This window comes from Pteropus vampyrus, unplaced genomic scaffold (genome assembly GCF_000151845.1).
Source record: "Pteropus vampyrus isolate Shadow unplaced genomic scaffold, Pvam_2.0 Scaffold320, whole genome shotgun sequence".
Lineage (NCBI taxonomy): Eukaryota > Metazoa > Chordata > Mammalia > Chiroptera > Pteropodidae > Pteropus > Pteropus vampyrus.
In genome coordinates this window covers 279,750-281,270 of record NW_011889101.1, presented here as the reverse complement: position 1 = coordinate 281,270, position 1,521 = coordinate 279,750, and the positions used below count along the sequence as shown (strand labels likewise).

Here is a 1,521-nt window from a genome sequence, read left to right as displayed (position 1 = left end):
ACGTGCAGAGCTGGGTAGCCAGCGCCGTGGCCTAACTCGGGCACACCGCGAGCACTGGCCTCGGCGATCGCTCCGTGCCCTCCCCTGGGTCTGTGCTGTCTGTGGATTCTCTTGTGCCCAACGTGTCATACATGGGCATCGCCGACACGTGGCCTCTGTGCCCGGCTTCCTCAAGAGCTTTCTGCTGGGCGAGCAAGTCTCCGAGGACCAAAGGTCAGTGAGAGGAAGAGGCAGGGCAGGACCAAAGGTCAGTGAGAGGAAGAGGCAGGGCACGGGGTGACGCGGGGGGAGAAGCCAGCTACTCAGCCGCGACAGGAGTGCCGGGTGACAGGGCCGCTGCGCCCACGTGCCACACACCCCAAGCCGAGAACAAGGGGCGCTCCGGGTGGTCAGATGCCACACGCCCGGGGTGTCAGGCTGCTCGGCGGGGTGAGGGGCAGGGAGACCGTGGCACCACCGTGCAAACTCTAGGGAGGCCCATCGCTGCCTGGACGTCCTCCACGGCGTCCCCAAGAGCTCGGGCAGAAGACTCCTGTCAGCGCGCACAGGTGCTGGTCTCAGCTCGTGGTCAGAGAAGGGTCCCACCCAGGACTAGGTGGGGGGAGCCCCAGAGTGGGAGGAAGGGCATCGGGAAGTCCCCGAGGGCAGAAGTCACTCAGCTGTCAGGCGGAGAGAGGGCACCACGTCCCCCCTGGAGGGAGCGGAGCTGTGGGGAGGGGACGGGGTCAGCAGGCCTGGTGTGGCCACCGCCCTGCACCTTGGGACGCGGGCCTGGTACCCCCGGCCCGACAAGGGAAGGCACGGAAGCATGGCGTGGAGGACCTCTCCATCCTCCCCGAGGGCCGGGGGCCGGGCGCCCAGGATCCCGACACCCGTCCAGACGGGCGACCACCCCGACGCCGTGCCCACCGTGCCCGACGGCAGGTACGAGGCCACGCCAGGGCGCCGAGAGCCCCCAAAGGATACGCGGAGTGCCCTCCGTGCGGCACACGAGGTAGAGGCAGGCGGCGACCACGTGGGCCATCTTCCGGCCGCGGGTCAGGCGCTTGCTCACGGCCATCTTGAAGAAGTTGAAGGCCGTGTCCAGGCAGTGCTGGTTCAGCTGCAGCTGGCTCCCCAGGTGGTGGATCTGCCGCCGCCCTAGGACACAACGCCAAAGGTCACCGCGGCCCCCGCTGCCCCCGCACGGCCACCCCGCACCCCAACAGGCAGGGCATGGCTCTACGCCCCGTTTCTCTCAGCTCACTTTTTGTGAGTGCTCCAAGAACACAGGATGCAAACTCCCCGTGATCCGCACCGCCACCAACTCTCCGCCCCGCCACCAACTCTCCGCCCCACATTTACGTGGCGGCAGGCCTGGGCCTGGGCGGGTGGGGGCGGTGCGGTGCTCGGGTGTCTGGAAGGGCTATTTGGGCTGCTGGCCTGGGGTACCGCCCCCCAGCAAGGCTGAGTGCCCCAGGCTCTGCCTCCTCCTCCTCCAGCAGCAGGGCAGGGCTGTGCCCGCTGGCCCGCCAGCCGCCA

The 1,521-nt window shown here is 68.8% G+C and overlaps 2 protein-coding genes across 2 annotated transcripts in view; both read right to left on the bottom strand.

Annotated features, from left to right (window-relative positions):
• LOC105303892 (transcription factor IIIB 90 kDa subunit-like) overlaps positions 1-1,521 on the bottom strand; it is a 30,934-nt gene that overhangs the window by 5,391 nt on the left and 24,022 nt on the right. The window contains exon 4 of the mRNA XM_023521862.1: positions 967-1,140. Coding sequence (XP_023377630.1) covers positions 967-1,140 — 174 coding nt within the window. The remainder of the gene's footprint in view (positions 1-966; positions 1,141-1,521) is intronic.
• The window catches only part of LOC111730562 (cuticle collagen 2-like), a 2,619-nt gene continuing 2,296 nt past the window's right edge, over positions 1,199-1,521 (bottom strand). The window contains exon 2 of the mRNA XM_023521867.1: positions 1,199-1,475. Coding sequence (XP_023377635.1) covers positions 1,341-1,475 — 135 coding nt within the window. The 3' untranslated portion in view covers positions 1,199-1,340. The remainder of the gene's footprint in view (positions 1,476-1,521) is intronic.